Source organism: Vigna radiata, chromosome 10, assembly GCF_000741045.1.
Source record: "Vigna radiata var. radiata cultivar VC1973A chromosome 10, Vradiata_ver6, whole genome shotgun sequence".
In the NCBI taxonomy this organism is placed as follows: Eukaryota; Viridiplantae; Streptophyta; class Magnoliopsida; order Fabales; family Fabaceae; genus Vigna; species Vigna radiata.
This window is the reverse complement of record NC_028360.1, coordinates 19,797,900-19,798,644: the sequence shown is the minus strand read 5'-3', so window position 1 is coordinate 19,798,644 and position 745 is coordinate 19,797,900. Positions and strand designations below refer to the sequence as shown.

The 745-nt window shown below is 44.3% G+C and overlaps 1 protein-coding gene across 1 annotated transcript; it reads left to right on the top strand.

Moving 5' to 3' along the window:
- LOC106775582 (classical arabinogalactan protein 1-like) lies at positions 1–745 on the top strand. Its single transcript, XM_014662728.2, has one exon. The coding sequence runs from the start codon at positions 115–117 to the stop codon at positions 445–447; it is 333 nt and encodes a 110-aa protein (XP_014518214.1). The 5' UTR covers positions 1–114; the 3' UTR covers positions 448–745.

Below are 745 nucleotides of genomic sequence, written 5' to 3'. Positions count from 1 at the left end.
AATTCTCACTGTCTCTTCATCCTTCCCAAACACACTCGTTGTAAAACTAGGACAATCATTCCTTGCATTGCACCAATTTCACATTTATTCACTATTTTCCTCTCACCCTCTCTAATGGCTCCGTCTTTCACTCTCATTCTCACGGTGGCCGCGATGTTACTTTTCTCCGCCGTTGCACAATCTCCGGCGTCGTCTCCATATGCCGCTGTTACTCCACCTGCCGTTTCTCCACCCACTGTTTCTCCGTCACCAGACTCCGCCGTGAGCTCTCCGCCATCTCCTCCTCCATCGTCTGCGTCCTCTCCCTCTCCTTCCTTCTCTCCATCGTCGATCTCTGCTCCTCCGTCCGAGGCTCCTTCACCTTCTGAGAATGCCGCTGTCTCGTATGGTTTTTCTGCCGCAGGATCTGTCGTGGTTGGTTTCGTCGCTGCCTTCTTGGTCATTTGAAACACCCCTTAGGCTAATATAGGAAAAGTATCGTCTTTGATTTACAGTTTGTTCTAGCTATAGCTTATTGTTATTATTATTTCGTTTAGGTTGTTGGAAAAGGCTTCACCTTTGTGATTATGTCTTCATTGTTGTAACACTAGGAGGCTCTTGCTCCTTATTCTTGTTCTGTAGTTTGATTGAACATTCTTACGTTGTTGTTTTCAGTTTTATGGTTGTAGAATGTTTGAGCATAAATGGAAGAGACGACTAAAAGAAATGTTTCAACATTCTTAAAAGAACTTTTGAATCAAAAGCA

Excerpts from the sequence above, each read along its gene's own strand:
- LOC106775582 (XM_014662728.2), top strand. The coding sequence starts at position 115 with ATGGCTCCGTCTTTCACTCTCATTCTCACGGTGGCCGCGATGTTACTT.